The sequence below is a fragment of the Adelges cooleyi genome, unplaced genomic scaffold (assembly GCF_023614345.1).
Source record: "Adelges cooleyi isolate 19-005CV unplaced genomic scaffold, UGA_ACOO_1.1 ACOO_flye_CR_arks_rails_tigmint_CR_PRNA_21, whole genome shotgun sequence".
Classification (NCBI taxonomy): domain Eukaryota; kingdom Metazoa; phylum Arthropoda; class Insecta; order Hemiptera; family Adelgidae; genus Adelges; species Adelges cooleyi.
In genome coordinates, this window is record NW_026095871.1 from 11679727 (window position 1) to 11697144 (window position 17418).

Below are 17418 nucleotides of genomic sequence, written 5' to 3' on the forward strand. Positions count from 1 at the left end.
GGTACTTGAACATTTTTTTACCTAGACTCTACCATAAAACCTGTTCATTGATGTTCATAGCTCCGTATTGACGACTCGAGGTTTGCTTGATGGACACTTTTATTCGATAAACTGTATTAATGTGTAAAATATTAATTGGCTTGGTATAAAACGGTTTTCGGTCGATTAAAAAAAAATATGTACTATCGGAAAACTCTAGAGGGTATCCTTGTATGTGTTTGAAATATAGTTTGTAGTTTGTAGTAATTTGTAGTTTGAACGGCCTGTTGACGGTTTTCTATTGAACGTACACGACAGTGACTGCCAAAAATAGGTGACCGGCCAATAAAAGTTCTAGGAAAATGTTTCTTTGGAAGTCGGTAATTTTTTGCCGTCTCGCTGATTCCATCATATGCGGGAGTGCTGCTGTTTTTGCTGTTCAACTGGTAATCATCTGAAACGATTGTCTGTGACAATATACTATATGACAGCAAGGCGCAAACATGATTAACAATATCAATGCGTTTGACATGTTTTGTTTGACTGTACTGCACTATGTTACCCGAACGAATGTTAAATATTAACACTTGATTGTCCGTCGCAACTGTCTCTTATCAGCTATAGTGTGTCGATTCTGAGTAACGTTTTGACACAATAAATTGCCACAACAATTGGATGTCATATTACTGACCGGCCCGGGTTTTGTTCGAATTTTGAGTCAATGCTCTAAAAGTTTGTTGCGATAATAGAGGTAAAACGAAAGTAAATATTAAATATTGATACTTTTTCAGTTCATTTTTTTTTTTTTAAGATTTTAATTAAGTATTGAAACGGTTATCTCAAGTGGGATAGACGCATGTACGTTTAAAATACAATCTTAAATTTGCTATGGAAATTTATGGCGGTTAAAAGTGGTGCGATCAAATTAAAAATTACTGCATTATCAAACTTAACAATGATTATTACACACTTGGGTACGTATAATTATTTTTCAAATTAAAAATATACACATTTTCCAGGTTAATATTTTAGGTGGTTAATGCGGGAACGGTCAGGAGAGTACGCGTAGGGGATATACATATATTACTGTTATTAACACCACCAGACCGTGTATTTTCTATTCGGGCCAAACTGCTTCGTTTTCAGTCAATTATTGCATTTGATCATCGCTCAATGCACTCCAATGCCGCTCATACAAGCAACACACGTTATTATATATGTAGGGACAATTTATACCTGTTTAGTATTCAACCAAAATATCCCAGGAAAATTATCCAATTGTAAATAATTTATTTTTAAATATCCGGAGAAATTTTGACATAGTTGTATGTGTGTACATTGGTATTTTTTATAATCGAATTACTATTATTTAAGAAGGTCGGTGTAATTAAAATTTAAGCTGTTGTCTGAAAATTACAAAAGATCTATTCTTTCGACGCCGAAAATATTGTAATTATATATTTTTAAACAAGATTTTTCTCAATTACTTTTCTCGAATACCTAGACATTTTCTTGTGGAATTCACGCCATATACTACGGTGACAAGACGTCTCGTGGGTTCTCCAAACTACAACTGCAAGCGACAGCCATAGCATAGCAGCTGCTGATATGCCATTTAAATAAGTATTTGTATAAAAGTCTCGGCAAATGACTACGAAGGGGCGTCCGTGCAATATTTCTAGACAGACAAACTTGATAAAACGTTATGGAAATCATGTAATATGTATGTTTGATGACACTCACAAATATAAATATATATTTTATATTCTTAGTAGGTCGCTTATAATTGTGGTACTTGATGCGATCATCGCATTTAAACCAAATTTACCATGATACTTTCAAACATATTTTGTCTTAAAAATTCACTCTAATTAGTGTAAATTGGCGTAATTATTGTAAATGCATGTTTTTTTGTTTAAAAGAAAAAAACATAAAATGTTTGATATTGTGTTATTTTGTAATACATAAACATCATATAATGAAAAACATTAAATACAATTTAAAAAAATATATATATTTAGATTTGTCTCGATATTAATTTCGATAACCTTCCATAAACCGTTTTATTTATTTTAACTTGTGTGCAAACAATAAAGAGTACAATAATCGAATCAGTCATTGTAATGGGAGATTTGTGTGTTTTTCACATAAAATATTTACACATGACTATTGGAGCAAAGGAAAATCATTTTTTTTTTACTTGCACTATAATTAACAATATTGCATTATGAATCCCACTATGGCGGCGACTATATATAGGTTTGGTTGACTGACATATTTTGTCGGTTAGCAAACATGTTTTATTATCGATATAATACTCTTACAGCAATAACTATAAAGCACTTTTATGTGAAAGTATTAGCATTTATTCAATGTCGGCGCAATATATAATTGACGAATAAGGTTCGAGCATTATAGTCTATATATATATTTATACATAGGATTAACTTAAAAGCTGATCGTTGGCTATATTATTTACAGCATGTCGATAAAATGTATAGAAATTGATCGCATAATCCCGTTTCCAACGGCCTTTGACTTGTATTGGTAAGGTTCCGAACGGCTCTTGACAAAATACAAAAATAATAATGATAATAACCGACGGTGCCCTTAAGCCTAAGCTGAAGCGATGGCGATTATGTAATTTTTCGGTTTGTGTCAACACACGGTTGGCGTGTGTTTGTAATTTAAGGAGAGCAAAACAAAAGAGTAAAACGATTTTCGCCAAAGATAGATCTAGGTTGGAAATATTTAGTATGCTCAAATGTTTACACTTACACATTGTTCTCTAGTCTTATATGTATTTTATAGGAAAACGTTATTATTATATAAAGTGCTTTCAGTCCATAATAGAATTGCGATGACTGATAAACGAAAAGGTTGGCAAGAGTTGGGTTGTAATATTCATAGTCTATGATGGAAAAATCAGTCATCTAGAAACGATAGAAAATTAAGAAGAATGTGTTTACTTACTCTGTTCTATTTGTATGATATGCACACAAATTATTATTATATTACAAAACGGGTCGTAGCCCAAAGTACAGATACATTATATAGGATATTGGATAATATAATATGGAATTGTCCGATATTAAATGGTAATATCGGAAAGGCTCAGAATATATATTTTACAGAGAGAAATAGAATGACAGAATGGGTGAGATTGAATGGGAAATAGACGCGACTGGCAATCTTAAACGAACAGAAAGTCTCTAGACTCGAAATCTTGAACAAATTCAATTGTAGAAAGTTTTGCATAGCTTTCGGCGGTTAACAAGCAAACAAAGAAGTAATAGTAGAGAGTTGCAAATTTAACATTCAATCGTGGAATGTAGGATAACATCCAAAGAATTTTGTGGACACCGAAGAGTTCATGATCTGGTAGACAGCTGATACAGTTGGAATAGTATATTTGTAATTTTATCGTTCAAAATACTTGTATTTATTATTTTACAGTATTTAAATTAGCTACACACCAACACAGTCAGTATACAGGAAGCAGTACTATGAGTTTCGTACATGTTTTGTGTACCGGGTGATTCTTTTAATGCCCTGCAATAATTTATTTTTAAAATATTTGCAATTTTATAGTTTTCTTTTTGAAAATATTTTTGTTTATGGTATGTTACTGTATGAGACAATATTTAAATTTGAACCTTTTTTATTAATTTTTTTAGATTTATCAGTTTTTGAAACTTAATTATAACGTATACATATTTTTTACTTTTTAAATTAACAATAATTTGCTGAAAATTTTGACTGGTCAATAGCCAGTTTTGAATAAATAGTTTTAAAGTTATTTAAGTTTAAAATTTAAGACAAGTGGAAGGGCGGAGAGTAGCGTTATTTTTATCTGCGCGCATTTCTCACTCCACCTACCGTCCTAAATTTTAAACTTATTTAATAGATTTGAAAATAGTTATTGTAAGCTGGTTATCGACCAGTCAATGTTTTTAGTGAATTTTCTTAACTTTTAAAGCTTATTAAATTTATACGTTGCCATTTAAGTTTTTTTAGTTGATAGAGCTTTAGCAAATACTAAAAAAGATAAAAATTTAAATATTGTCCCATATAGTAATATAGTATTTTCAAAAATAAACACTATAAATTTGCAATTATTTTAAGAGTAAACTAGTGTAGGGCGTTAAATGAATCACCCGGTATATATATTTATTCCTTTACAATACAAACTATATAATATGTATTTATGAAGATCATTGATCGTCTAAATAAAATGTTTTCGGGTGATTTAAGAAGGCGAAAAATATTAGTGTGTTGCGTTAAACTGATTTTTCTGTAGATTTGTACACGGCACATGAAGTTTGGTTGAATCTGGAAAAAAAAATAGTTGTATCAGTGACAACAAAACTCTTTAAAGTGGGTATATAAACAGCTAATAAGTTTAAATTGGCTAAAGTTTGTATAGTTTTTTTTTTAAATATTTACATAGTTTACGCGGTTATACCTATATTTACCAACTGACTTTGCCAACGTTTCGGAAGCATTTCGTCTTTCATCTTCAGGGCTGTGTTGCACGCTGGTTAGGTTTGTTGGCTGTTGCCTGTAGACTGAAGCGATCGTCTCCGCGGTCGCTGTTCAAATATGCCTATGCGCGTTCTCTCTCTCTCGCTGCCACGGGCTTCTCTTGTCCCGCCGCGTCGTTCTGCCCCCCCCCCCCACTTCTCGGACTCTCTCCGCCCTGTCCGTTGTGACTAAATGGAAAAATCGACTTGTTGAGCTTGACGAATAAAACCAAAATACAAACTCGGGGAGAGATTATTGTTATTTTTGTTTTTTTTTATACATACACATTTTTCCTACCGCTCGTGTACCCACATATCTATATGTATAACACACACACACACACACGTTAGTCCGGTCTTGCCGTATTGCGTTTGGGTGACCAGAAAGCGTAAATTCATATACAATAAATAAATAACAGAAGAGAAAAAAAAAAATGCTTGTGTAGCCGCCGCTCGCTCCCGGTGATGTCGGATGATTTATACCGAATGCGGACACCCATCCACCCTTTTTTTTTTTTTCACTCACCTAACCCGGTGACGGCGGCACGGCACTCTCGCACACAGACACACACCGCACAGCATCCGCCACCGATAGTTAGCCGACGACGGGTGGCCGCCCTGCGCCGTAAAGCCCACATTATGTCCTCGGCGGCGGCGGCGGCACACACACAGTCCGCCGGCGTTCCCAGTTGGTGCGTGTCATCCGAACCGGCAAAATGGTCGGACCCCGAGTTACGCGTCGTTGTCTCTTGTACTATATCGTGTTCGCCGCGGCCGCCACGGCCACCGGTGGTGCCGACGGATCTGTGTACGAAAAGATACCCTTGGGTGAGTAAAACTCAAATACGACTTTTGCACTTACGGCCACTCACCCATTAACCCCCCCCCCCCACCACTGAAAAAAAAATCTCGAACACGCAATCCCATTTTTTGTAAACACAACTCTTAGCCAGAAATAATTGCGATAACGCTGCCTCGTTGAAATTTATATCGCTTTTTGTCATGACTACAACGAATGCCGCTTAAAACGATCAACGATATAAGGATAATATTCTGATAGATGTGCGCTGATTTTGAACTAGTAACCAAAAAAAAAAAAAAAAAACCGTTTTAAAATTGAGTAATGCCTTTTCGGAACGGTACAAACGTTTTGACGATTTTATTTGACGACATAGTTTACTGAAGTTACAATAAATTATATAAATTTTCGGTGAAAACGAGAAACTTTATCAGTTACTACAAAAGTTATTATTAAAATATATTCTATATTAAATGAGAATATTTATGCATATTATTTTGGAAAACGTTTTTAAATACATTTTTGTATTTAATACTAAAATACTATTTCAATACATTACACCATTGAAATGTATCAAAATATACATAAATTTATAAATGCATTATAGATTGACAAATGTATAAAGATTTTCAATTTTTTATCAATTCTCAACTCTGCCTGTAGTCGACTTGGTGACATTAAATCACATTACGTAGGCAATAATAATATTGACACGATGACGAGTGACGTACGTGACATGTTTTCCACCGAATTTAAAACGGAAAAGTTGCGTCAATTTTCATAGGTTACGAGATTTGTAAAAAAAGTGCTTTCGTTGAAAATGATTTCTCATCTATTGGCCATAAATATTCTAAGAAATCGGTCAAAATATTAAAAAGTAATGGTTGGTCTAGAGTCTAGACACAAAAAAAAACGCACATCTTTGGAAAAATGTATCAATGGGTGTTCATTTGTAGATAACAAACCGGCTACAAACACAAAACAGTTCTATAACAACTCTATTTACCACGCTAATAGTATCAAACAATTTTTTATCAGGGCAATGCTTCCGCTTTATGATGTTTTAAGTTACTTTTCATCAATGAATGCAAAAAAAATGAATAAATCGTAGTTTTTTTTTTTTTTGATGTGCGAGCAATCTTTTTGGCGAGCAAAAAGTTTCAAAGCTATTTTTAAATGAGCAGTCGTAAAAATATATTAAAAAAATTCCTGTGAAATTAAGTTTTTAACTTTTAAATGAACTTTTAGAAATTCCAGAGAAAGGAATTTGTTCACATTTTTTTAGTACTTTAATTAGCGCTGTAGATTAAACAGAAATTCAACAAATCAGTTTCGAAAAAAACACGGAAGCTGATGAAAATAAACATTTATGAAAATATAAATTTAATATATGTATATACATTTAAATACTTAAAAATGTGCAAAGGAATCGGTATAATATTCTCTTTTTCTTAGACATTTGACGCCCCGAGACAGTTGAAACGACACGGCTTATACCACTTAACCGGAAACCGAACCTACCGTAAAAGATTTTGTTTTGTTCATAAACACAGTGTATATATATATATATGTACACTCTACGTAACGATAAAACATATTGTACAGCTTCTTCGAGTGGATCAAATTCACTTTTTTCTTTTCTTTTTTAAATGTATAAAAAAACCGTGACAGCCGACAAGCCTTTCGTTTATCCGACCGCAACATTAACAACAAATATATTATTACAACTATTGTTTATCCCGTCAATCGGCGACGGCCCTTAACGCTGTTGTTAAGAAATGTTCGGCGAACAAGTACACAATACTTGCGTCGGCTTGGCTTTTATTCGTTGAATTAATTTAATATTTCTTCGGGTACAATGCGGAGTAGTAAACAATGTACGTGTTAATCGGTTTGACAAGATGGGGGTTTCGGTGGATTCCCTTATTGTTCTTAATTTACGAGCGCGCCAGCAGTGAGGGCGCACACACAATACGCACATAACATTCGATTAATTTACATAAAATAATAATTATCAAGTACTTACCTCGATTCTGTTTCATTAACTTTCTCACACACCACACACGCATATACTTATCGCTGTTCATTGTACAGACAGATTCTACAACGGTAACGACAAACGCATCAATTTATCGCCGTGATAATTATTTATCACTTCGTCCGTAAACTTATTGAAATCTCGCGCTAATAGACGGATAGGACGATCAATTTGTTATCTATATACGCACACCGTAGGTACATAGTGCCACCACTTGTAGAGGTAATTTATCGACGTTTTCATTTTTGCCACGCTATGAACAGTTTTCCAAAATCACTTCGACAAACATCGAAAACGTTAAATCTAAGACAAAAAATTGTTTCTATCGATTATGGAAATAATGTCACAAAGAGCGTCCGCGTACTGCGAGTAGGTGTTAGTGTACCTATCGTTTTAAATGTAATTAAAGCAATTAAATCTACCACACAATTGTGTGGTAGATTTAAAAAGTTCAAGTTCATAAAGTTTTAACACATAAGGAATGGGGTTATATTTGACAAAGATATATCAAAATTCCGCGAACTCTTAGCTAACTATAGCGAAGTATAGAAAAGGAAAATGTTCAAAGGTCTTCTGAGATATTGACTACGGCCCGTAGTTAACAAATCACCCTAAATATTGACAAGTCATTCCGGCGACTAAAGGAAACAAATACCTACGCCAACGCACTTGTCTAATTTATTTTTATTTTACTCGCGTCGATATAGCATCTATAGAGATGTATATAATATAATATAAGGTACATATTTTGTTGGATGTATTCCAAAAACAACAATATAATAATATCGGCAATATATAAAGCTCTATTATAGTCTTGTAAACTTGTATTGTGGCGCGTATACACACTGTGAACCTATATATAATATATAATATTATAATAGCTTATATTACAATAAAACGTTTTATTTTTTTTTTTATAAAAAATATTTTTTTAGTAATAAAACAAAATCGATATATTTTATAATATTAGAGCTATATTTCCCCCCCCCTCTTTTTTTTTTTTGTAACCGAGTCGTTTATCTATCGAATATCATTTTTTTTTTATTTTGTAATAAACAGCGCAATAACGCAGTTCGGGGAGAAGAAAAGTTGGACGAGCGCTTCTTCCGAAAAAGAGCTGTTCCCGTTACGAACAAAATTATTACATTTGGAAATGATTTATTATCCTGGCGAAACCAGAATAAAATATAATATTTACAATTATTTTCGTACAATAAAGTCGTCTCGGATTTTGAACTGGCATTTTTTTTTTGTTCGGTGACAAAAAAAAAAGAAAAAGAAGCGGATCACGATAATCGCGTTGACATGACATTTTTGTCTACACGGAGCAAGCAGACTTTGAATGATAACTTTTTAATTTTTTTACTAATTTATTCGCGAATCCAACACTACTGAAATGCGCAATCAAAACGCGATTTTAACGCATTTTGTATACAAACACCGTAGACGGGTAGCAGCAAAGACATCGTAGTGCACAGCTGATGTATGTGTCTAACGACATTTGTCAATTTTAGAGATGCCCGTGTCAACAATACAAGACAAATAAGAACAATCGCGTAGGGTGCACGGCGTGCCAGAGCGGGGGGGGAGGGGCAAGGGTGGACGGGTCATGTGTCTGAGGTCGACTTCCGCGCAACGGGCAAAGACCTTTCCACTTCCGACTTTGGACAAAAGATATTAGACGGTTTATTTGTTCAAATTTCTTGCACCGTTCGATCGCGTGAAATACCGATCCGACGTCGGCGAAAACCGGTGACGTTCCATTGCACTTTGTTTGAGCACACTTTAGGCTTTACTACACGGTGATTTGCATACAAAGAGTCCGGGATACTGTCGTTTGGTAAAAAGGTCATGTAGTCGAGATAAAATTCAAATTTGAATCACTCGGCGGCCGGAATTAAAAATCCAGTTGTGCATGTAGTATGCCCCTAAAAAACCGTCTATAAGCAGCGCGTTATCCGAATATAGTATCACACAACTAGCAGGTACTATATAATGCATGAAAAATGTTCAATGTTCACATGTGTATATGTGTACACAGTTATCACGGGGTTGACAAGATTACAGGTTACATTGACCGCGCTTATATCCGGTATAGCTGACATAGAAATTGTAATCACACAACACGTATACAAAAAAATAATGTATCTTAATAAAAAGTGCACTGATCAAGACAATTCGTGCTGTCCTAGATGTTTACAACGAGCCTATGATCCAAATAGGAGTAATGGGAAACAATTCGTTTAGGTATGGGGGTGCTCAGTTTTAAGTTGTAAAATCAAAACTAAAAAAAATGTTTTCATAAACGTATTTGGACCAACTAAAAAGCTATTAAGTCAACTTCAGATATGTAGTTTTTCATGAAGATATCAATTAAGAACGAATAACATGTTTAGATATTTTTAAGGGAATTCGATAATGATCGTTCTCGAGTCGGGATTTTCATATTATGAATTTCAACTTTTTAAAATTATTTTAAAACTTGAAAATATCTCTAAATAAATCCAACTTTGATTTAAAATTAAATTGGTTTTTAAAAACCGCTTTTTTCGATAATTTCCCGCCTTTCTTACAGACGTCCATTTGAAATTATGGTTTTTTTGCTTTCTAACAAGTTTTGCTTGTAACTTGTAAGCCTAAGATAAAGGATTTAAAAAATTCTCCAAAACGTAATATATATATATATAGTATTAACTTGATAAAACTTTAGTTAAGAAAGTATAAACACTCTTCACTCAACTTACTGCCGCGTCTCGCCGCTGTGATTTATTATTAATCTTTTGGTACGCGCAAGATATGTTTTATTTTTTACAAATTGGTATTTTTTTTTGTAAAATATAATTAATTTGAAGATTGCTATTTTTGTCTGATTTATTTCTTCCTCGGTTCGTTCGAGTAACTACTTTGAGTGCAATTTTGGTTTTTTATTGATCTATCATCGACTTTTAGTGTTTATTTTATTTTAACAGTTTGATAAACCGCCAACCTCGTTCGAAGTTTGTCCATCAGTAAGCCATCGGTTCTTGGAAATCTCACACTTCGTCTGAAGTCCTGAAGTTCTTAACGACCGACTGGTGCGATTTTAATTTGTGAAACTTAAACGATCCTCGTAAAACCCAAAACGGATTGACGGCTGTTCGAAGTGTGCGGGAACAAAATATGTTTATGTCTTTTTCGAAAAGTTCCACGCATTGACTCACATCAAAGTAACATAATATTGTGTAGAAAACAAACGCTTTACCTAATAAAACGAAGAGAGTTTATTTTCAAACGATTAACCCGATTCGACACGGCCGGTGTAATATTTACGTTTGGACGCGTTTTTCACCCTTAAGTTTTATCTCTATTATTATTATTATTTTATATTTTTTTAATGCTCGGGGTCCGGCGAAGAGGGGAAAATAAATATGTCCACGGCCGCAATTCCATTTTGGGTCAACGGTTATATAAAACCCGGCTGCACCCTTTCACAATTGCAGGCAATAATGACCGAAGTCTGGAGTGTTTTACTCCCATTAAACTTGTAAATATTTCGGACTCCCCATACAAAAACGGCAGTGTTAAAAAAAAAAACCAAAAATATAAAATATTTACAGACAAGGGTCTGGAATTATTATTATATATTTTTCAAATTAATATACGGCGTTATTATAGTGCTGGGTGTAATGCGCGCGGAGTCAAATCAAGTACGGTAAACCGTATATCTCTCGTCACACATACATTGTACACATAATATTGATATAATACATTAAAAAAAAAAATCACATAAATTATTTAGTTTTTTTTACAAAAAAAAAACAATTTACATAATGTATTATAACGCATTGTATATTTTTTTCGGACCAAAAATCATTAAAATTGTTATTCATTTCGCAATGGCCATTTTTGAAATAAAATCTACTGTGCTAATTATAACTCCATAAAATGCTATTAACGTTGCCAATACAAGCAACAATTAGTACAGTTGGGTTTTTTTTAATATTCTTTACGTCTGTATCGCACATTGTTTTACGGATAATGCAATAAAGGAACGCCAAAATTAGACTGCGTATACCTACTCTAATTTTGGCGTTTCTCATTAATGTTTGTCCGACTTGAATGTAAAGTAGACCTTGGTATTATGTTTATTGGCTTTATTCAAACACTCGCCCACGTGGTCATGACAATTCTGTTTTGGATTAAAACCTAACATTTTCGGTATGCGCACAATAATATGTCCGCCGAGTTTTGAATACACACTAATCAGTTCGAATCCCTTTGAACATGTTATTATAACGATGGCGCATATGGAATGACAGTCATAAATAAAATATATTAAATTCATTACACGAATCTCGATTGTCGAGAATTATATTGTGTAAAATGACCATAATATGCACAGTTGTTTAAAATATTTATTTCTTAAATGTATGGATCAATATTAATATCCCAAGACAGATTATTCTAAGATAAATGTCCGTACGATAAAACTGAAAACATTCGTTCTCTTATACTTTTAATAGTTAAGTTAAGTTTTTCTGACAAATTAGTCATATCAACCAGTAGATACAATACAATTTAAGTGTTTCAAATTTTTACATTTATACATACCTACATAATTATTTTAAGTTAAATTAAAATTAAGTCTCACACCGTGAAAGTTAACGCTGTAGCGTTGAGGTATAAAAATACATGGATATCTAGTTAGATACTTTTATGTAGATTTTGTAGAAAGATACATAAATACTATATTATTCATTGCATCTGCGTTAATATTTTTGACCCTACGAAATTTTGTGGTTCGCCGTATTATGCTCTATTTACTAAGTTTCTTTTAGGTCTCACTTTACTAGCATCCAGTCACATCGGTCGTCCTCGTCTTTTATTCCCATCATTACTGTATTTTTACGTTGTATAGGACAAAAGTTAATAATATTGATGGGTAAAAAAATAAAAAAGTCTAAGTTTGAGCCATTTTTTTACAGTTAAGCAAGTTATTTAAGCAATTTTTTTACTGTGCAGCATCTGCCACGGAATGCTATTGTCCTGATAAGCCGAGAGCATATTTTTGTAAATCAGAGTTCAAAACAGTTAGTTTCCCCAATGGATGTACGCAGTCGTGACGGGGGAGGGGCGGCAAATATGAAACTTATCAAATAACTCCCATACGAAAGTTGGTTGTTCCATTTATAAAATTGCAAACGATATCAAACAGTAATCTGATGTTGTTCGGTAAAAAGAAATGTAATGAAAAAAGTCAGCGCCGTATGCGGAAACGGAGGGTGGCATTCTGTTTCAATATTATATAGGTATAAAATCATACGAGCAATTGCCTGAAAACCGTTTCGATACGATTCCGGAGTCGGCGTTAGAAAGAAATTTGCATTTATTACGTTGATGCCAATTTTTGCATTTTCGTTCATTTGGTGAATATGATGTAATACAATCGTTTACATAACCGTATGTTCGAATAACATTTTCTTTCCTGATATTAATTACTTTATACATAAAAATAAATTGGATCAATGCGCTCAATAATGGGTCACTAATTAAGTTAATTATTTTGTTGTACATAATATATCTGTAAAATGTATAAAATATTTTCGTTTTTCAAAAAAAAGTTCAGTGATAAATTGTAAGGTTAGAACACGCTCTCGTATACTTTAGGGAAAACATGTAATATGTAAAAAGACATTGAAATATATTAACGAAATGAGATACAAGTTTATTTCAAATTGAACATGTATTTTAATTTTTTGTTTTAATTAAAGTATTTAACTAGCGTCGTTAGATTTACTTTGTATGTTTGTAATAAACTTTATAAAGTAATTAGAGCGCAAGAGAGAAAAAAAATTGAGAGAGATAGAGGTGATATAAGCATTAACAAGTAATAATTTCTTAATTACATTTTTAATCATTAATAATTATTTAACTTCTACAAATGCCATGTTTTATATAAGACACAAAACGTTTTTAATAGTAACAAAGTAATTAACTATTAATTAATAATAACGTTACACACTGTAAAATGTTTAAAATTTAATCTAAAACGGTTAAAAGTTTTAGTTAGTTCAAACTTTTTAACTTTATTTTTAAAAACAAATTTTTTAGGGAGGGGAGGTTATAGTTAATTAAATTGTTGAATAGAAATTACCTCAATATTTTTTTTTAAAACAAAACATACATATATTTTCTCAAGATCAATAACAAGTTTGAGGTAAATATATGGCGTAAAACTATTATACCTCTTAACTAATTACTTGAGCTAATTCATTAGGGTAGCTTTTAACTAGTCAACGACAATTAATTCGAGAATTTAACTTAACTTTAGGTGAGAACTTACTTAAGCTGTAATTAAATTAACAGTGACATTTTATTAGAATTACCCAAGATAATATAAAGCATTGGCTACATTCTACTTATATTTTTTGTTTTTATTAAAAAAAGAATTACTTACTTATACCTAGAATTTCTTGTACTAAATTATTGGGTATTGACTATAACCTATATTTTGGGTTGCAATCAAATCAAATCAAACCTATCTTCATCGTTATGTTTTTATAGTCAGTGGCAGTCCGTGATGACCTGTGCCAAAGACTAGACGTGGGAGTTAATTTTTTTGTTTTGCCTTTGTTAAAAATCAGCGCAGTCGATAAGGCGTTCCGGACACGAAGGCGTAATAGAGTGATGAAAAATGGAAAACAAGGAAAAGGTGTACAGTTCAGTCCTATGCTCGGCAGTTGTTCGAGTTCACACTTTTTTATGATATTAACCGTACATACCGTAGATACGGGCTTATGTAATTCCGGCCTGTGTTCGTTTTCGGATATTAACCGGCAGTAGGTCATGTAAAACATACAGCCATGATAATATAGGTTGGCCCGCCGGGCTATGTACATTTGCCGTTTTGGCTCGAATTCAAATAAGTCTGCTGCTATAGTGTTTACGGGAAACCGTAATTTGCTGTTTACAACCGGCTATTGCCGTATTCCATTAATATTCCATTTGTTCAGGCCGGGCTCGAATCTGTATAGTCGGACAACTGCGCTTTATATTATAATATATACATTATACAAATTCAATTTTAAATTTGTATCGTTAACTTTGACCGCCGTCATAATATCTGTTTGTAACTGTTTGGACAATACCGATTCCGTTAATTCATGTAATAGGAATATAGGATTTTTTTTGTTTAGTTTTACATCATATACTTTCAGTTGATAGTCAGGTCGTGCTAACTGTGTACACTAAATGGTATTAAGTATAATGTGTCGTTTTCACTGTACATTTACAAATTTATTTACCGACGGCTGCTAATCGTATACAATAAACGATCATATTTTGAGTATATATCAAAAGTCTGAAAATGTCTACACTAGTTGATTATAGATATGCACAATTTTTTCAACGATACAAGTATACAACCAGTTAAATAACTTGTTTATTTATATGCAAATAGCTCGTTGGCGGTGTGACCGTTTCCGGGCGAAACGATAAACTGAAAACTGATTTCGTAAGCCTATAAGCTAATATCGAGCTAATCTTATATTGTCGATCTTGGTGTTGTATTCCGATCTCGGTCGACAAACAAACTGTATTGGTTAATTATTAATCTAAACATTGCCCTTATCCCACGCGAGAGCAGTCGATGACTACCCTAATCCCCTCCCCGGCTTAACGTGCCCAGACGCTAAGACCATACACTGACGTGGGATACACCAATTAAGTAATTTGTTGATCAGTTAAAATTTACATTTTTTTATATTCACACAGAACACGCCAATGTTATAATTCCAACATTTTTGCCTCATCAGATACCAAATATTATTTTCTAATTCTAATCTGTGTACTTAGTTTCGCTCCGAAAAATATACACAGAGTTATCCACGCAAGTTTCATTTACGATCAATGCATAAATTACATAAACGTGTGCTATAATTGTGTGTAGTTATATTGTACTTTGTACACAAACTAGTACAAATGATAATTCGACGATTCCAGTTCATTAACCGTCCCGGCGAGCCGGTTTCCTTTCAATTTCCTGGAAACCGATTAGGGCCCGACGTTTTCTTATCCGTTTACCGCTGGTACATACTTAGCTCAATAGGTATGAGATACGGTGATATGTATTAGCTGTATTGCTTCATAATATCGCCACCGGCAATTGATGACCCGATGTCGCCGGCTACCTCGGCTAATAATCGGCGGCGTGCAGGTAATAATTGAAATGTCTCGCCGGGGTTTGTGTGTTATTGTCGTGTGTGCGTGGGACTGCGAATCGGACGTCCCAGAGTGTGTATAACGCGGAAAATAAGAAGCAGGACCGGCAAAAAAAAAAAAACCCACCAATAATATTATATATAAACCGGGCGAACGTGTGCGTGGGAAAAAAATAAAGAAAGAAACAGTATCCACCCTAATCCTATTTATCACATTGCGGTGGCAATCGCGGGGATGAGGGTTGAAAAAGCCGAAAGCGCACAAAAGCGCAGTAGGGGTTGACACAGGCCGGGCCCGGGCGCGAAGAATAGTGTTATTTTCTCGTTATTTATCGCGTCAAACTCGACTTTTCCCAGCCGTTCCCGCTCCGGCCTCTAACAGTCATCATCGCGTCCTTTTCGTCCCCAAAACTTCTATATCCACACAACACACACACACACACACACGAGACACACTGGCAACACGCACAAAGGTCTTGTGGACTTCAAAAAAAAAAAAAAAAAAAAACCCCGGAATACCCTACCACATTGATTATACCGTCGCCGGGCATTACACGCGAGATACAAACGCACACACGTTGTATACATATTTCACGGTCCCTTTTTCTCCGTCCCGACGATGTCGCCACACAGTGTATAGAACCGAATAAAACCTACTTACAATTTTCTATTGGCGTCCGAACAAAAAAAATAAAAACCACCCACATAAACATCTCCGGCGAAGCACCATAATGGTTTTTAACTATATTCCACATTCTACACTACTGTATAATATTTATGTATTCTATACTGTCCGAGCTATTGTGAACGCGAGCCCGACACATCTCTGAATGCACGACACATTACAAAGTCGAACGGGCTAAATCAATAAACCAATATAGCCGTTTTGGATTGATTCGTACGAAAATAATAATTAAGAAAAATATCACAACTGTTAAAAGCCTGTCAAACCGCATGTGTGGCATACATACCGTGTAAGAAACAAAACGAGCAAACGTTTGCCTATAAATTTCCGTTACTTTTTTTGGAAGCACATTATAATGCTAACGTATGAGTTATGAGCACGGGAGATAAAATAAAGCCAAAACCCGTTGTTTTGTCGCATCGCTTTTGCATAATTTTAAGAGCTCTTTGAAACTGCGGCATCGGGAAAACATCACAAAAAAAAAAAAAATATATAAGTTGCGAACAAAGAAGTTGGGCAATGCTTATTTCGTGCAGTAGTAGTATAAGAAAAACTATCGTACCGTTTATGCGCGAATAACGTTCAACAACAGCTGAGAAAGTATTATTTTTTTATCAAAAAAACTATATTATAATATGGGGGTTATAAAAAGTTTTTCGACCTCGAAACTCTAGGCTTGGCTATTAGAAAATTCAAACTCCAAAACGGATCTTTTTAATGTGTCTCTATATTATATTAAAATATAAAAAAAATCGTGACTAAAAAAACGCTGTCGAAATATGTTTTTATTTTATTTTATATTATCTATTTGATGTCGTTTCTTCTAACGTCGATGAGTGCAACATTTTTGTCAACTTGGTCGAATAAATATTTTCGTTTGCCAATTACAACTAATGAAGACGGTAAATGTTAAACTAGGTAGTTTGTGACAAAATTAGGGGAGCTCACCTATACACAAACTGTAAAACTTTGGAAATTATTTTGGGCTGCGACGAAAGTATATACAAAAACTTAACAAATCGTTCGAGTTCAAACGGCGAGCGTGACTGCGAAGAAAAACAAACGATAGTTTTTGTTGGCACAAGAAAAAAAAAATAACCAAAGTAATTTAATTTATGCTAATTGAAGAGTTTTGGCCGGAGATTATCCAACGTCTGAAACTTAATCAACTTGCCGGCTGGCCGGATTTGTTTTGT

The 17418-nt window shown here is 33.8% G+C and overlaps 1 protein-coding gene across 1 annotated transcript in view; it reads left to right on the forward strand.

The window, feature by feature from the left end:
- The first annotated feature begins 5189 nt into the window (after positions 1-5189).
- The window catches only part of LOC126834454 (glutamate receptor 1-like), a 143173-nt gene continuing 130944 nt past the window's right edge, over positions 5190-17418 (forward strand). The window contains exon 1 of the mRNA XM_050566378.1: positions 5190-5330. Coding sequence (XP_050422335.1) covers positions 5219-5330 — 112 coding nt within the window. The 5' untranslated portion in view covers positions 5190-5218. The remainder of the gene's footprint in view (positions 5331-17418) is intronic.